General features: G+C 51.2%; 1 protein-coding gene across 1 annotated transcript in view; it reads right to left on the reverse strand.

Annotated features, from left to right (window-relative positions):
- Positions 1 to 1284: 1284 nt before the first annotated feature.
- The window catches only part of LOC119929919 (elongation factor 1-alpha, oocyte form-like), a 41133-nt gene continuing 27538 nt past the window's right edge, over positions 1285 to 14879 (reverse strand). Inside the window, exons 3-9 of the mRNA XM_038748274.1 lie at positions 5118 to 5267; positions 4842 to 5021; positions 3878 to 4174; positions 3632 to 3782; positions 2737 to 2993; positions 2317 to 2551; positions 1285 to 1609 (exon numbers count right to left, since the gene is read on the reverse strand). Coding sequence (XP_038604202.1) covers positions 1488 to 1609; positions 2317 to 2551; positions 2737 to 2993; positions 3632 to 3782; positions 3878 to 4174; positions 4842 to 5021; positions 5118 to 5261 — 1386 coding nt within the window. The 5' untranslated portion in view covers positions 5262 to 5267 and the 3' untranslated portion in view covers positions 1285 to 1487. The remainder of the gene's footprint in view (positions 1610 to 2316; positions 2552 to 2736; positions 2994 to 3631; positions 3783 to 3877; positions 4175 to 4841; positions 5022 to 5117; positions 5268 to 14879) is intronic.

Consider the following 14879-nt stretch of genomic DNA (forward strand, 5'->3'; position numbering starts at 1 on the left):
AAGATGGAGGCCTTTGGCCCCCTCTTTCTGTCTCCCAGTATTCTGCATTTTAGCAATCAAGCCAGTGGCATTGGCATGGAATGGTGCATGGTTTTCACTGATGTAGCCAGGGTAGCATGAATTCCCATTACAATAGCTAAATATACTCGACAGAGTTCTTCCCAGCTGCTCACACACAGTACAGTGGGGGAAAGGCTGAAAAATCATCCCTGACCTGTCATCGTTTTGAAATTATGCCCAGAATTGGTATTCTCAGTCTCCTACTAACCCATGTTTAAAATAGAAACACAAGTAGTAAGTAACCTAGTATCCTGTAGATTGTAAACGTGTTGGGGGCAGGGAGTCTGCTTCTTATTGTATTGGACTCCCCCAGTGTATATTGTTTTGCACAGTTTAAGTGCTTATTAAATACAAATGAATGGTGTCCATGGGTTCACTTTCAGTCCCTTAGGCCAGGCTTCTGCATTTCACTGTACAACTCCACCACTACCCAGATGCCCATTCATTCTCTCTCCTGCCCCTCCCTAGAAACTGCTTTTCTTCAGCATGGCTTTTCATTCATTCATTGATTCAATCGTATTTATTGAGTGCTTACTGTGGGCAGAGCACTGTACTAAGCGCTTGGGAAGTACAAGTTGGCTTGGTGGATAGAGCCCGGGCTTGGGAGCCAGAAGTCGTGGGTTCTAATTGCGGCTCCATCACTTAATAATGATGGCACTTATTAAGCGCTTACTATGTGCAAAGCACTGTTCTAAGCGCTGGGGAGGTTACAAGGTGATCAGGTTGTCCCACGTGGGGCTCACAGTCTTCATCCCCATTTTACAGATGAGGGAACTGAGGCCCAGAGAAGTGAAGTGACTTGCCCAAAGTCACCAAGCTGACGAGTGGTGGAGCCGGGTTCGAACCCGTGACCTCTGACTCCAAAGCCCGGGCTCTTTCCACTGAGCCACGCTGCTTCTCTCGTCTGCTGTGTGACTTTGGGCAAGTCACTTCACTCCTCTGTGCCTCAGTTACCTCATCTGTAAAATGAGGATGAAGACTGTGAGCCCCATGTGAGACAACCTGATTACCCTGTATCTTCCCCGGTGCTTAAAGCCATGCTTGGCATAGTAAGCGCTTAACAAATGCCATCATTATTATTATTATTATCATTCAGACCAGTTGGCTTCCAGCTCCAAAGAGCCGCTCTTCAACTCTTTCAGTGCCTAACTCCAAACGTGCAAGTACATTCCTCGGCGCGTCTGCTGATAATTGAAAGAGACAAGACATCCTTTTTGTGTCACAATTCTATTTGAAAAAAAAAAAACCCTACTCCATGTGGTCCGCGAACTGACATGTACCCTGGGGCTCGGTACAATGCTTGGCCCCTAGGAAGCACTTAATACTCTTCACTAGACTAAAAGACACCAACAAGGGTTGGTTCTATTTTATTCCCAGACGCTCCCACACCGCTCCGCACCAGCCTCGCGGGTGGGGTCCTTGGCCCTTCATTTCTTGCTGGCCTTCACCGCAGACTTGGTCACTTTGCCCGCGGTGGCGGCCTTCTTCTCCACCGACTTAATGACCCCCACGGCCACGGTCTGCCGCATGTCCCGCACCGCGAAGCGGCCTGCAACGAAACGCGCGGGGAAGGGCAAGTCGCCGGTCAGGCCGCCAGGGGGCGAGAGACACGCACCGCCCCCCACACAAACGGGGGGAGAGACACGCACCACCCCCGGCCACCAGGGGGCGAGAGACACACACCTCCCCCGGCCGCCAGGGGGCGGAAGACACGCCCCGCCCCCGGCGGCCGGAGGCAAGAGACACCACCCCCGGCCGCCAGGGGGCGGAACACACACCACTCATTCATTCATTCATTCAATCGTATTTATTGAGCGCTTACTGTGTGCAGAGCACACGGAGCACACTAAGGGAAGTACAAGTTGGCAACATCATCATCATCAATCGTATTTATTGAGCGCTTACTGTGTGCAGAGCACTGTACTAAGCGCTTGGGAAGTACAAATTGGCAACATATAGAGACAGTCCCTACCCAACAGTGGGCTCACAGTCTAAAAGGGGGAGAGACGAGATGGTCCCTACCCAACAGTGGGCATTCATTCATTCATATTTATTGAGCACTTACTGTGTGCAGGGCACTGTATTAAGGGCTTGGCAGCACCAAATAGAGACGGGCTCACACCACCCCCGGCCGCCAGGGGGCGACACACACACACACACACACACACACACACACACACACACACACACACACACACACACACACACACACACACACACACACACACACACACCCCGCCCCTCCCGGCGACTCACCTAGAGGGGGAAACTCAGAGAAGGTCTCCACGCACATGGCCTTGCCGGGCACCATGTGCACCAGGGCGGCGTCGCCGGACTTGAGCGCCTTGGGGTTGTCCTCCAGCTTCTTGCCCGAGCGGCGGTCGATCCTCTCCTTGAGCTCGGCGAACTTGCAGGCGATGTGGGCGGTGTGGCAGTCCAGCACCGGCACGTAGCCGGCCTGGATCTGGCCCGGGTGGTTCAGGATGATCACCTGGGCACGCGAGGCAAAGGGCGGTGAGGGGGAACCCGGGGCGGCCCGCCCCGTCAGGGCCTCGAGTCCGCACGCCCGGGCACGTGCGTGGGCTAGTCCCTGGGGTTGCGCGTGCGCCTGGAGGCCTCTCGCCCACCGCCCACTCCCGTCTCCGCGTGCGCATGCGCCTGTGCCCGGCCACCCACCTGGGCCAAGAAGCTGCCCGCCTCCATGGGTGGGTCGTTCTTGCTGTCGCCGGCCACGTTCCCGCGGCGGATGTCCTTCACCGACACGTTCTTCACGTTGAAGCCCACGTTGTCCCCGGGCAGCGCCTCGGCCAGGGCCTCGTGGTGCATCTCCACCGACTTGACCTCCGTGGTGACGTTGCTGGGCGCGAAGGTGACCACCATGCCCGCCTTCAGGCAGCCCGTCTCCACCCGGCCCACGGGCACAGTGCCGATGCCTGGCACGGGGATGGGCACAGGCCCCAGTCAGACCGAGGCCCAGCTCGTGGTGCTCCCTGCCCTCCCCCTACTTTCCCAGCAGTGTAGGCAGCACCACCATCCTCCCTGTCTCGCAAGTTGGCAAACCTGGCATCAATCCTCGACTCATCTGTCTCATTCAACCCACATACTCCATCTGTCACCAAATCCTGTCCGTTCCACCATCGCCAAAACCCTTCCTTTCGTCTCCACCCGAACTGCGCTGATCCTTACCCTTTCCTCCCTTGACTGCTGCATCAACCTCCTTGCACTCAGAGTTCTGTCACTTTGCCTCCTCCTATTTTACCTCCCTGATTTCCTATTGTAGCCCAACCTCTCTCTCCTCTATTCACTGTACCTTTATCTCACCACCGACCTCTCCTCCACTTCCTCTTCTCCCACTCCCTTCTTCCTTGGATTTGCCCCCTCTATTCACCCCTCCTTCAGCACTCATATGCGTATAACTTTGACTTATGTATATTAATTTCTGTTTGATTGCAAGTTCGTTGTCAGCAAGGAGTGTCTACCAACTGTTACACTGTACTCTCCCAAGTGCTTAGTATAGTGCTCTGCACCCAGTAAGCGCTCAATAAATACGATTGATCGACTGTCCACTCACCGCCAATCTTGTAGACATCCTGGAGCGGTAGGCGGAGGGGCTTGTTGACGGGGCGGGACGGGGGGATGATGGCGTCGAGCGCTTCGAGCAGGGTGACACCGCTGGCATTGCCCTCCTTCCTCTCCACCTTCCAGCCCTTGAACCAGGGCATCTGCGGGAGCCGAGCGGGTCGGTCAGCCGTGGGCGGCGAGCCCCGCCTCCCCCTCCATCCCCCTCCTACGGGATGCCCCCCGGGCTGCCACTCACGTGGGCGCTGGCCTCCAGCATGTTGTCCCCGTGCCAGCCCGAGATGGGCACGAAGGCCACGGCGGCGGGATTGTAGCCGATCTTCTTGATGTAGGCGCTCACTTCCTTGGAGATCTCCTGGAAACGCCGGGAGCTGTAGGGGGGCTCAGTGGAGTCCATCTTGTTGACCCCCACGATGAGCTGCTTCACGCCCAGGGTGTAGGCCAGCAGGGCGTGCTCCCGGGTCTGCCCGTTGCTGGAGATGCCGGCTTCAAACTCGCCCACACCGCCGGCCACGATGAGCACCGCGCAGTCCGCCTGGGGGTCAGGGGAGACCAGGGTGACCGGCCGGACACAGCCCACCACCGCCACCGCTTCCCTCGTCTCTCTCCAGCCCTCCTCTTTCTCCTCCATCTCCTTCATCTCCCTCATGTCCTCCTCCCTCTCCCACATCTCCCTCCTGCCCTCCTCCTCTCCTCCCTCTTCCATCTTCATCTCCCTACAACTTCCTCGCCTCCCTACTCCATCTCCCTTCTCCCTCATCTCCCTCCTCCATCTCAACTCCCTCGTGCCCTCTTTCTCCTCCATCTCATCTCCCTCGTCCCTCTCCCTCATCATCCTCCTCCATCTGTGAGCCTGTGAGCCCCACGTGGGACAACCTGATTACCTTGTATCTACCCCAGTGCTTTTCAAATAGTAAGTGCTTAATAAATACCAACATTATTATCTTCCTCATGTCCTCCTCCCTCTCCCTCATCTCCCTCCTCCCTGTTTCACCGTCTTCATCTCCCTCATCTCCCTTCACCTTCCTCGTCTCCCTTGTCCCTCATCTCCCTTCTCCCTTATCTCCCTCCTCCATCTCATCTCCCTCCTGCCCTCCCCTCTTTCCCTCATCTCCCTCCTCCATCTCATCTCTCTCCTGCCCTCCTCCTCCATCGCCTCCCTCATGTTGTCCCCCCTCCTCCCCCGCAGCCCGGGGCCTGACCTGGGAGGTTCCGGTGATCATGTTCTTGATGAAGTCGCGGTGTCCAGGCGCGTCGATGATGGTGATGTAGTAGCGGCTCGTCTCGAACTTCCACAGGGAGATGTCGATGGTGATGCCGCGCTCCCGCTCCGCCTTCAGCTTGTCCAGCACCCAGGCGTACTTGAAGGAGCCCTTGCCCATCTGCGCCCGGAGGAGGCCGGAGGAGCCCGTCAGCGCCCGGGAGCCGGGCAATGGGCCGCCCCCAACCTCAGCCCCGACCCCTGACCCCCGACCCACCTCAGCTGCCTCCTTCTCGAACTTCTCGATGGTCCGCTTGTCAATGCCCCCGCACTTGTAGATGAGGTGACCGGTGGTGGTCGACTTGCCCGAGTCCACGTGGCCGATGACCATGATGTTGATGTGGGTCTTCTCCTTGCCCATGGTGTTCTGCCGGGGGGGAGAAGAGGGGCAGTGCTCAGAGACCCCGCACAGGACCCCCCGAAGACCCCCCCAGACCCTACCCTGGAGACCCCGGCCCCGCCGCTCCTCACCTCGGAAGCGGAGCGGGGAGAATCGGTCCGGAGGCTCGGCTTCAAGACGGTCCTGCTGCTCGCCGACGGGTGGTCGCCCTGGCCCAGGCTCCGGGCCTTTATAGCCCCCCCAGCCCCGCCCATTCAGGGGCCAGGGGCCGTGGAGCGGACACGGTGCTAAGGGGGTCTGTAAACACCTTGTCATTCCTGCTTTCAGGACCGACAGCATGTCTGGGAAGACGGGGTACAAGGCTGCTAAATTGGCCTTTTTTCACTCCTCCCTAGCAGCTCCTTCCAATTGATCAATCAGTCGCATTTTTTGAGCGCTTACTGTATGCAGACCACTGTACTAAGCTCTTGGGAGAGTACAATTCCTCAGACAAGTGGTAGATAAGTTCCCTGCCCACAAGGAGCTTACAGTTTCCCTCTCCCCTGTCCCACCCTCTCATGGGGTCTTGCCTTCCTTCCTAGCTGCCTTCCTAACCCACCATGAATTAGAATCCCCTCTCCTTAAACCTCTCCTTTCAGAGACACCCACCTCTACCAGGAAGCCTCCCTGGATTTACCATCCTCACTCCCACTGCTTGGATGATGCCAGCCTTTCCATTCCCTTGGTATTCACACATACCTTATGGGTGTGATTTTGTTGTCTTATTCCTGCTCCTCCTGATTCATTTAATCGTATTTATTTTGCTTGTCTCAGCTGTCAGCCTATCAGCTCCTTCACTGCAAGGACCTTGTCCCTGACTCATCTGGAAATTCTTCCAAGGTCCATACTGGGTTTCCTCCACTGTACATACTCAACTGATGATGAAGCAGTGTGCCCTATGAAAAGAGGATGGGTCTGAGACGCAGGAGACCTGGGTTCTATTCTCAGCTCCTTCACTGATCTGCTGTGTGACTGGAACCTAATCACTTAATTTATCTGTGCCTCTGCTTCCTCAACTTAGAATGTGAGCTCATGGGGGGACAGGGGCTGTGCTCAATCTTATTATTTTGTATCTACACCAGTGCTTGGTCCATAGTAAACACTTAATGCCATTATTTTAATTATGCGGAGGCTGAACTGAGAGCTCTGCTTCCCACCCCTACAAAAGCAGCTGAGCACCTTTGGCAATGGAGTTGCTGGGAAGATGGCATCAGGCTGCCCAACTTTCTGCCCGGGATGCCCACCTTGGCAGGAGACAGGAGGTGAATGTCCACCTGGTGAAGCAATCAAAGGGGCCATCAGAGTAGCTTCCTAAGGGCCCTGGGGTCACTGGGCTCCCATTAAGAGAGGAGATGCCCATGCCAGGCTCCTGCTGTCACCCCTTTGCTGGGCCTTCCAGCTCTGCTTCAGTTACCCTGAAGAGGTGGTAGAGGCAGTGGTAGCAATACAGCAGTTGCAGCTGCCAGTGGTAATAGAGGCCAAAGCTGTGTGCCGCAATGCCGGGAAGCAGGAGAAATACGCCTCCCCCTTCTCCTGAAAATACCGTTGTCAGGAATTCTGATGCTGAGGACTGTGGGGACTGGATCAATGGTTTCAATCTAATCAGTCCTGTTGGTGGTGTTTCCGTTGGTTCTTTGAGCTGAGTCTGGAAGGCTTGGCATATTTAATTTCCCCTTCTCCTTTGAGGGTTTGGACCCAAACCATGGGAGTCTCATTATAGCTGTAGTTTTAAAGACCATTAGTGGAACACACTCCTCATTGCTTGGTGGGAGATTTGCAGAGACTCAATAGCTGAGTCACTTCCGAAAGACATTGGCTGACCCTGGCTTGGGGGAACACTGCCTTAAAAAAAATAAAAGGAAAACATCATCCCATGGAGGCTGTGTTCTTCCATAGATGTGGGGCACTATGGTTCCTTCCTGTAACCTGCTGTACATTTGGGGATCTGTCTCAGACTTTCCAGAGAGTGAAGAGTCAAGGCCTCTCCTTTCATCTCCTCTCAGCAGAAAGTAAGAGCAGGTGGGTGTTTGATTCTAGTGTCAACATGAGTGATCATCGCGAGAGAAGGAAAGCTGCCTGCTCTGGTGACTTCGCAGAGCCCAGGTTCATTTTCCTCAAGCTACCCTCTCAGCTTTTCACCTCAGAACTACAAAGGAGGCATTCAGAGCAGAAACAGCCTTCCCAAAGTTCAGGGATGAGGAAAGTTTTAGAGAGGAAAGAGACACAGGGAGGCCTTGTCTCTCCACTCTTACACAGGATTCTCTTGGTAAAGCCCTCAGTCACTGAACCACAAAACCCCCAAGAGTCCTGTAGCTCAGCGACCACAGCCTCAGGCAGGAGGAGTCCCAAAGCTGGGATACTGAGCACCCCTCAGCTGGACAGATTCTCTGTGAGGCTGACGATCTCAAGCAGTGGGGAGGAGAGAGGAGAGGGATGTGAAAATGTCTCCAAAGGAGCTGAGGTGACTAGAGTTTGTGTTTTTGTTTCCATTGGGGGGAGTTTCCAAATCACAGGTTACAGGAGATGTCAGTCAATGGAAAACTAAGGGAGATTTTAGCTGCTCAGGTGAATCCACTAACCTACAAGGGAGAGTCAAGAGGCCGGCATCTCGTGATGTCAGTCACATCACTGGGAGAAGCTTCTGGAACTGGGTTTTTCAAAAGAGTAGGGCATGAGCCTAGATTATCATGGAGGTAGCACGAGGGGAAAGATGCAGTTTCATCATTATTATCAACAACAGTATTTATTGTTCCCTATGTGCAGAACACTGTACTAAGCGCTTGGAAGAGTAAAATCCAACAGAGTTGGCAGACACATTGAAACCTGGCCACCATTGCCCTTTCCCCACCCTACAGAAAAGTGAGCACTTGCCCTTAAGTGCGTACTCCATGAATCAGTCAGTGAAAGAGACTGAGAAAAAGTAGCCAACAGTAGTTACAGAATTCCTAGTACGTGTGCGGCACATTGTAGTAAGTGCTTGGGCAATTACTGATGTGCTCCCTGTCCACAAGGAATTCATAATCTAGTCAGGGAGACTGACACAAAATCATCCCAAATAGGAGGAAGAAGTGGTCAAATCATAGAGAGCTTGTAAAATGATGGGTAGAAAACGACAACAGGAAGTAATGAGAGGCAAAGTGCTAAGGAGGAGGTAAAGTGCTAAGAAGGAGGAAAAGTGCTAAAGATGGGCAAAAGATCTGAGGTGACAGTAGGGAGAATGTGGCCTTGGGAAAAGGAATGTTTAATTAGGGAAAGCCTCCTGGAGTCAATGGGATTTCAAAAAGATTTTGAAGATGGGAAGAGCTGTGTGTGTTGGGGGGTTGGGGTTTTTTTAGTTTTTTTAAATGATATTTTAAAAATGCTTACTATGTGCCAGGCATTGTACTAAGCACTGGGTTAGACAAAAGCTAATCTGGTTGGGCACAGTCTGTGTCTCATGACGGGCTCACAGTTTTAATCCACATTTTACAGATGAGGTAACTGAGGCCCAGAGAAGTTAAGTGACTTGCCCAAGGTCACACAGCAGATGTGTAGCGGAGTCAGTACTAGAATCCAGGTCCTCTTACTCCCAGGCCCATGCTCTTCCCACTAGGCCACACTGCTTCCCACGCTGCGGTCTGGTGGATCCAAAAGGGAAGGGATGTTCCAGACAGATGGAAGATGCGTGAGTCAGGGGGCAGAGCTGAGAAAAAGTCTCCTTGAGGATGTGGGCTTGGAAGGAACGGATAGTACGAGCTGGGAATGTAGTAAAGTAGGGGATAGAGAGATGATGGAGTGCAGTTGGAGGCAGAGAGGAATAGATTACCATTGCTAAATTTAGGAGTGGAGAGGCATGTAAGAGCAGCATGTTAGAAAGATGACCCAAGCAGCAGGGAGAAATATTGACTGGAGAGGGGAGGGACCTGAGGCAGGAATACCAGTAAGGCGGTTGATACAGTAGTTAGGTTGGGATATCCATCAGTGGGATTTATTGAACATTTACTTTGGGCTGTGAGCCCACTGTTGGGTAGGGACTGTCTCTATATGTTGCCAACTTGTACTTCCCAAGCGCTTAGTACAGTGCTCTGCACACAGTAAGCGCTCAATAAATATGATTGATTGATTGATTGATGATGAGGACCTGAACCAGGTGGTGGCCATTTGGATAGAGAGGAAAGGATAGATCTGAGATATGTTGTGGAGGAAAGACAATATAATTTAGCAACAGATTACCTGTGAAAGTTGAAAGAGAGTACCTAATCGAGGTTGTGGGCTTTGGAAACAGGAAAGACGGTGGTGTAGTCAAGTGTAATGGAAAAGTTAGGTAGAGAAGACAATCTAGGAGGGAGGGTGAGGAGTTCAAACGATCAATTAATCATATTTATTGAGCACTTACTGTGTCCAGGGCACTGTACTAAGCGCTTGGGAGAGTACCAACAACAATCCAACAGAAACATTCCCTGCCCACAATGAGTTTACAGTCTAGAGGGGGATACAAACATTAATATAATCAATAAATTACGGATATGTACGTAAATACTGTGGGGCTGAGGGCAGAGGCGGTGAATAAAGGGAGCAAGTCAGGGTGATGCATAAGGGAGTGGGAAAAGGGGAAATGAGGGCATAGTCAGGGAAGGCCTCTTGGAGGAGATGTGCCTTCAATAAGGCCTTGGAGGTGAGAAGAGTTATTTTCTGCCGTATATGAGAAGGGAGGGTGTCCCAGGCCAGAGGCAGGACATAGGCAAGAGGTCAGTGGTGAGATAGATGAGATCAAGGTAGAGTGAGTACGTTGGCATTAGAGGAGCAAAGTGTGAAGGCTGGGTTGTAGTAAGAGAGTAGAGAGGTGAGGTAGGAGGGGGCTAGGTGATTCAGTGCTTTAAAGCTGATATTAAGGAGTTTCTGTTTGATGCGGAGGTGGATGGGCAGCCACTGAAGATTCTTGAGAACTGGGGAAACACGAACTGAACATTCTTCTAGAAGAATGATCCAGGCAGCAGAGTGAAGTATGGACTGGAGAGGGTAGAGACAGTAAGCAGGGAGGTCAGCAAGGAGGCTGATACAGTGATCAAGGCAGAATAGGACAAATGCTTGGATTACCGTGGTAGCAGTTTGAATGTAGAGGGAAGGATGGACTTTAGTGATGTCATGAAGGTTGAACCGACAGGATTCAGTGATAAACTGAATATGTGGGTTGAATGAGAGAGAGTTTTCAACTGAGCAGAGCATCTCTGTAGAGGTTTCTTGCAGACAAAAGGTACTAGACGGTAGAGAAGCAGCGTGACTCAGTGGAAAGAGCCTGGGCTTTGGAGTCAGAAGTCACGGGTTCAAACCCCAGTTCCGCCAATTGTCAGCTGTGTGACTTTGGGCAAGTCACTTAACTTCTCCAGGCCTCAGTTCCCTCATCTGTAAAATTGGGATTAAGACTGTGAGCCCCACGTGGGACAACCTGTTCACCTTGTAACCTCCCCAGTGCTTAGACTAGTGCTTTGCTCATAGTAAGCGCTTAATAAATGCCATTATTATTATTATTATTACTATTATAGTAGAGTTTAGAGGGCTAGTGAGATCAATTTGGGAGTCACTTGCATACAGAGAAGCCATGAGAGCAGATGAGTTCACTGAGAAAGTGAGTTTAAAGAGTAGGGGGAGAGAAAGGGATCCAGAACAGAGGCTGAGGGACAACCACAGTTAAGGGGGAGGGAGTTAGAAGAACAGCTGGCCAAAGACACAGAGATCGGCTAGTTTCCAGCCCTAGTTCTGGGGAAAGGGAGTGAGAAGGATTCATCATAAGGAGCAGAACTAGAGGGAATATCGACCCACCCATAAATGAGACAGAAGTAATCGGCTGATGTCGCTCCCCTCCCACTTTTTTAATGGTCTTTGCTAAGCGCTTACTATGTGCCGAGCACTGTCCTAAACCAACATCAAGTGGAGGACATCAAGTGGAGGACAAGAATCATCAGGAAAGTCGAGCCTTGAGTGCATTTAGACTGTGAGCCCACTGTTGGGTAGGGACTGTCTCTCTATGTTGCCAATTTGTACTTCCCAAGCGCTTAGTACAGTGCTCTGCACATAGTAAGCGCTCAATAAATACGATTGATGATGACGATTTAGGGGCTTGAGTTAACCAGACAGTTGGGCAGTCTTCCTCTTTACTTTGAGATCTTAGCTCAGACCTCAGAGAAAGCCTGGGGTTTGGCCTTGTTCCTGGTCTTGGTGGTTTAAACCTCCATTTTACTAAGACATGGAGAAGTAACTCTGTTAACCATGTGGATTTTATTCTATCTCAGTTCCTAGACTCCAGTAGAGGGCCCCACAGCCCGAGGCGCCTGCTCGCGCCCCTAAGTCAGCTGAAGGCTGATGCCCAGGAAGGCATCCCAAACAGCCAGGAAAGGAGAAGTAGTGCACAGCCCCTATCATCGTAATAAATGCTCAAGGACAAGCTTGGCAATCGGATCTTAACAACCCTCCAACAAGCTCCAAAGGCCCCCTGCCCTGCCCCTCTCCTCCCCTAAACCTCCCCCGGGTTCTGTCCAAGTGGCTGATGTTCATTTTGGATTCATTCTGATTGTTTTCAATAGTACAGTGCAAAGCACGGCACTGAGCACTTGGGAGAATACAATATAACAATAAACAGACACATTCTCTGCCCACTATGTCTCACAAAAAGGAGCGTGTTACCTTAGGTAGAGGGTGGGGATGATCCCACCTCAGTCCAAGCCACTTTTCCAGAAACGTCCTCTGGATGTTATGTTGCCAACTTGTACTTTCCAAGCGCTTAGTACAGTGCTCTGCACACAGTAAGCGCTCAGTAAGCGCTCCCCTCGTCCCCCTCTCCATCCCCCCATCTTACCTCCTTCCCTTCCCCACAGCACCTGTATATATGTATATATGTTTGTATATATTTATTACTCTATTTATTTATTTATTTATTTTACTTGTACATAGCTATTCTATTTATTTTATTTTGTTAGTATGTTTGGTTTTGTTCTCTGTCTCCCCCTTTTAGACTGTGAGCCCACTGTTGCGTAGGGACTGTCTCTATATGTTGCCAATTTGTACTTCCCAAGCGCTTAGTACAGTGCTCTGCACATAGTAAGCGCTCAATAAATACGATTGATGATGATGATGATGAATAAATATTATTGATTGATTGATTGATTGATAGGCATTACCCAAGTGGTTGATGGAATCAGATGGGCGGGTTTCACCTGGCAGCTGTCAAAGATACCTGATTGACAACAGACTTCAGGTTCCTAGACAAAGAGGGGGAAAAGCCTCTTTCCTTCTTTCCCCACCCATCGACCTTGCCTGCCCAGGAGACATCCTGCCAGCTGTGGGGTGGCAGCTGGCACGAGGAGCACCCCCCGCCACCAAATATGGGTTCTAATCCCGGCTCTTCCACTTATCTGGTGTGACCTTGGGCAAGTCACTTCACTTCTCTGTTTCCACAACTGTAAAATGGGGATTGAGACTGTGAGCCCCACATGGAACAGGGACTGTGTCCAACCCGATTTCCTTATATCCACCCTCGCGCTTCATACAGTGCCTGGCACATTGTAAGCTCTTAACAAATACCACAATTATTATTATCATTATAATTACTGAGACAGCCCTGCAGGAATCCAGAGGATTCCAGGAAAAGATGCTCTCCAGCTCCACCCTTCCACCCTCTTCCCTGCCTCACCCAGCCCTGGTCTCTCAGCCCCTCACCCAGAGCCAACAAGGGAGTAGAATGAGATGCTTTCGACCAGCAGCCCCCTACTCTCCCTCCCCCACTGTAGCTGATGGGACTGGATCTTTGGGAGCCAGTCAGTCAATCGTGTGTAGAGCACTGTACTAAATGCTTGGGAGGGTACACTATAACAATAACAAACACATTCCCTGCCCACAACGAGCTTACAGTCTAGAGGAGCTCAGGCCAGAGTCCCAGGAAGAACTGATTTGACCTTCTGAGGAAGCCTGAAGTCAGCATCTCTGGACTATCGAGGTCACATCTCCCTGGCCAATAATCTCACAGTTGGAGTCATATTTCAGTGTTCTCTCTGTGACAGAAATCAATTTATGCCGTGTTAGGTAGCCGCCATGAATTGATTTCCGTCCCAGTTATTGGACTTGGAAGAGGGTTGGAAACCATTGTATTAAATATTTTTTTAAAAAAATTAGGGGCAATTCTAACAGAATCATTGCTTAGCAGGTCACCTTCCAGACCGTAAACTCCTGACAGGGAGAGCCTGTCTTTTTCTCCCTTGGTACTTTGTGCCTCCTGGGTTCCACTCCCAGTGGGTACATCGATCCAATAACCCTGCTGACTGACTGAATGACTGACTTCCTGACAGACCGAACCCGAAGCAAGCTACACTGCGGGCTTTGGGGGTTTCCTTAGTAAAAACATCTAGGACCCAAAACAAATGTCTTAGGAACAGGCATTGAACTACACTGATTCTATTGCCTCAGCCCATTGGATCCCCAGGGTCGTGAGAAGGGGTCAATTCTGGGGCACTTTGGACGCTCGGTGAAACACTCATCCCCTTCTTAGCACTAAGTTTGAACTCCAGCTGCCTAGATCGGTCCTGGAAATGTGACACTGGGGCCCTTCTGGGGACAACTGACCATGGCTGCTATTTAAACACCGTGGCTCAGTCACCCCAAAGGCTGAGCACTGGGAGGGGGGCGAGGGAGTCCTGCAACTAGACCCCTGCACAAGTACTATATTTTGCCCCGCACCTGGTCTGCAGACCCTAAAGACCAGCCATCCTTACCCAATCCACGTCTGCCAAGAAAAGCAACCTCTCCGACCTGACCTACATTTCTGCTGGCAATTTGATTCCCAGGTAGGGGTTCCAGGTGGAGCCTCTTGATTTGTAAAGTTTCACCCGGGGAGATATATAAATCAGCACTCCACTTCATTTCATCTGGTTTGGTTCAATGGCAAAGGATGGATGTTTGATCTTGACTGCTATTTGACGAGTGCTCGCTGCCTACTCTTTACCCGCATCTGACCCATACTTCCAAAGAAATAAGAATTACTCAGACATTTTCCGCAGTTTTACCACTGGTACCCGAGTGTTGGATCAGGTAAACTGCTGGGATTCAGTTCTCTACCAAGAAATGATAACTAGAAAGGGGCTCAAAGCCAGCCACCGGGCACCGAGACCCAAATAAGCTAGTTCCAAAGATGCTAAAAAAGAAGAGAGACTTTCCCCTCTGCCATGAATGTATTTAACACCCGAATGAAGCTGGAAGGCACAGCTGCATTTTTCCTGGCCGTTTCCCCTATTTTAACAACAGATACAGTAACCATGAATTATTTTCCTTGGCTTCCAATTTAAGGTTCTAGAAGGTTGCCATAGAAACGTTTCATTTATTGTCTCATTCTCTAGAAACATTACATGGGATCCTGCTTGGGACACTGATTCCTTGTTCACTGACATTCTCTTTTCAACCCCTGACTGAATACGAGCGAGAAGGGGAGCCATGAGGCAAATGAGAGACCACATCCCCAAAAGCAGGTAAGAGGTGCCCAGGGAGGGAAGGGAAGGCAGGGCACTGGATGGTGACTTTATTTAATTCACTCATTCAATTGTACTTATTGAGTGCTTACTGTGTACAGGGCACTGT

Source organism: Tachyglossus aculeatus, chromosome 6 (genome assembly GCF_015852505.1).
Source record: "Tachyglossus aculeatus isolate mTacAcu1 chromosome 6, mTacAcu1.pri, whole genome shotgun sequence".
NCBI classification, from domain to species: domain Eukaryota; kingdom Metazoa; phylum Chordata; class Mammalia; order Monotremata; family Tachyglossidae; genus Tachyglossus; species Tachyglossus aculeatus.